Source organism: Perkinsus marinus (assembly GCF_000006405.1).
Source record: "Perkinsus marinus ATCC 50983 genomic scaffold scf_1104296936966, whole genome shotgun sequence".
Lineage (NCBI taxonomy): Eukaryota > Perkinsozoa > Perkinsida > Perkinsidae > Perkinsus > Perkinsus marinus.
Window position 1 is genome coordinate 94,377 of NW_003213976.1, and position 1,358 is coordinate 95,734.

At 54.8% G+C, this 1,358-nt stretch overlaps 1 protein-coding gene across 1 annotated transcript in view; it reads right to left on the minus strand.

Annotated features, from left to right (window-relative positions):
- Positions 1-107: 107 nt before the first annotated feature.
- The window catches only part of Pmar_PMAR018773 (hypothetical protein), a gene marked incomplete at both ends in the record, with an annotated part of 2,203 nt that continues 952 nt past the window's right edge, over positions 108-1,358 (minus strand). Inside the window, 3 exons of the mRNA XM_002783580.1 lie at positions 108-125; positions 178-658; positions 694-1,328. Of these exons, the coding sequence (XP_002783626.1) occupies positions 108-125; positions 178-658; positions 694-1,328 (1,134 nt within the window). The remainder of the gene's footprint in view (positions 126-177; positions 659-693; positions 1,329-1,358) is intronic.

Sequence of the window (1,358 nt, forward strand, 5' to 3'; positions counted from 1 at the left end):
CCTGTGAGGTCTATGATAATCCATTTCATGGGCAACAAAAAGGAGCCAATCTCGCAGCTTCCAGTCTGTGTCGACATTAGTGCCGATCATGCCATTCAAACCGGTAACTACGCCTCCTGGAATGACTGGAAGCGATATCGGTCCAGTCAACGCAGCTTCAGAGATAGTCATGACCACCCCTCCAACATGGGTGACAAGGCCGAGAGCTTTAGCCTCCGCGGCTAATTTCTGAAGTTTCCCAGCTCCGTCAAAGTGATGTTGCCATGCCTGTAGCGTAGCACCATGGAGGAGGGTAGAGGAGTCTGCCTTCTGAAGAGTTATCAACTGAACTCTCAGGTCACCCGCCAGAATGCATCTGGTAGAGTCGTGGACAGAGGCAGAACGATCCGTGGTAGGTAGTTCACTTTGGGAGGGTGATGTCGAGGTCACCAAGACAAACGCTTCGCCACCACCCTCAGGGACATACCGCTGTCCCCCTTGAGCAAGACGACTCAGGAGATCGCTGAAAGAGTTATCCTTCCCTTTCGCATGGCGGTAGGTTAGATCAGCCTCATCGTACTCCAGCAGGTCTGCCAGCCACGAGAGCCACCGTTTAGTCTGTCGAGTAGTAGGCTGGTAGGTAGAGGAGTTGAGACGACCCTCGATCTTGCCCAGAGCACTAGTGGAGTCCATGAAAACCGTGACCCGTCCGACTCGGACGGTCCGAGACCAGGGTGTTTGAGGCCGTCGGCAACATTGAGCTGCAAGTTGAAGGAGAGGTCATGGCCCGCCTTATCCTTGACAACTAACGGAACCCGAGCCTGCCCTATCAAGCAGATGGAGCCTAGCGATCCAGCCGATTCGAGCTTTTTGAGCCCCCTAGCTGGTGTCACTTTAAAGCCCATAATGCTCGCCGACGAGGATGATATTAATGTCAGATCCGAACCAGAGTCGACCAGCAGTTCTACTGGTAGAATTCGGCCGGATGAACCGGTAGCAGAAGCTCTGATGACGCGTAGGCCTTCATGAGCAGAGTCAACGGAGCGTGGCATGAACGTCGATTGGACGGCCTTTGGGACGGTCTCTTGCCCGTCCCCTTGCCCTTTCGATGCCTTGGCTGCTGCAGCTTCAGCTTGGCGCTGACGATACCAGTCCGGAACCAAGTGAGCGTTCGCAGGGTTCTTCCAGCAGCGCGCGTCGTCGTGCTTATTCGCCCCTCTGTACCTTCGAGTAGCACAGTAGGAGCATCCAGATTTGCCATCCTTCGAGTTACCTCCACCAGCCGCATTGTCCCTTCCCACAGGATATTCTTTGACCTCCTTGGCTCCAGGATTATGCGACTGGGGGGCCTGACCATAGGCATCCGCTTGTTATGGAAG